General features: G+C 24.8%; 1 protein-coding gene across 1 annotated transcript; it reads left to right on the top strand.

Annotated features, from left to right (window-relative positions):
• Nucleotides 1–461: 461 nt before the first annotated feature.
• PCYB_008310 (CYIR protein) lies at nt 462–965 on the top strand (the record flags this gene model as incomplete). Its single annotated transcript, XM_004228252.1, has 1 exon — nt 462–965. A coding segment is annotated over one exon (504 nt), but the record flags the coding sequence as incomplete, so codon positions are not given.
• Between the last annotated feature and the right edge of the window lie 39 nt (nt 966–1,004).

Raw genomic sequence — 1,004 nt, 5'->3', positions numbered from 1 at the left:
CTTAATAGATACTTTCGTTATGACAAAAGATTCTTATTATAAAAAAAATAATAACCCATAATATTTTTTAATATCAAAGTGATAAGACAATAAGTGATAAATTTTATTCTCAGAAATAATATGATTTTTCTTCTGTATTTTGCTATACATTATGAACATATAGTTAAAATTTATATCTTTTATTTCTGATATACATAACTGTGTAATAAGAAATATTTTTAAATTCATAAAATTAAGCTACTTCAAATTTAAATATATCCTCTAAAAATGGCATATACTACTTGTCAAACGCCAAGAAAAGAAAATAGTAGACATGTAATTTTAACTTCTATATTCAATAATCAATAATTATACATAAAACAGCATTTAAAATATTCATTAAATAGCTAAGTAAATATTCTATTATATTTTAAAATAAATATATAAATTTTGTTTTTTTCTTCACTGTTCTTATCATTTAGAATAAATTTGATATAAATTGTGGTGCTCATATTTTTAGTCCAACACGTCAAAAATGGGATAACATAGAAAAGAAATACTTGGATTTTATTAAGAGTATTAATAATCCAATATTACGACACATTTTTTTTTATTTTGTACATTATTATATAGAAGGGCATGATTATTATCATAATAGTGATCCTTCTCACAGAAGCGGAGCTTGCCATTATCTCATGCATTGGTTACAAGAAAAAAAAGATTTATTCACGTATGGTGGGACGTGTACAATAAACCGAAGGTTGTGGGAAGTTAATTTTAATAAGCTGTGGGAATTGATAACATATGAAGGTCATTACAATATTGTAAAAAATAAAAATATAATGAAGCCATGGTGCGAATATTATAGCTTGAACAAATACACAATTTATCCTAGTGAAGTGAACTTTTCTGATTGTGACAAAATCATTTCTCAAAAAATTGATTGCAGTTTCCTATCTCTTCCACCATATGAAAAGGAATGCAATTGTCCAGAATATACTATGCCTGCCATATCCTATATTAGA

This window comes from Plasmodium cynomolgi, assembly GCF_000321355.1.
Source record: "Plasmodium cynomolgi strain B DNA, scaffold: 1644, whole genome shotgun sequence".
Classification (NCBI taxonomy): domain Eukaryota; phylum Apicomplexa; class Aconoidasida; order Haemosporida; family Plasmodiidae; genus Plasmodium; species Plasmodium cynomolgi.
The sequence above is the reverse complement of the archived record's forward strand: the minus strand, read 5'-3'. Positions and strand labels throughout refer to the sequence as shown.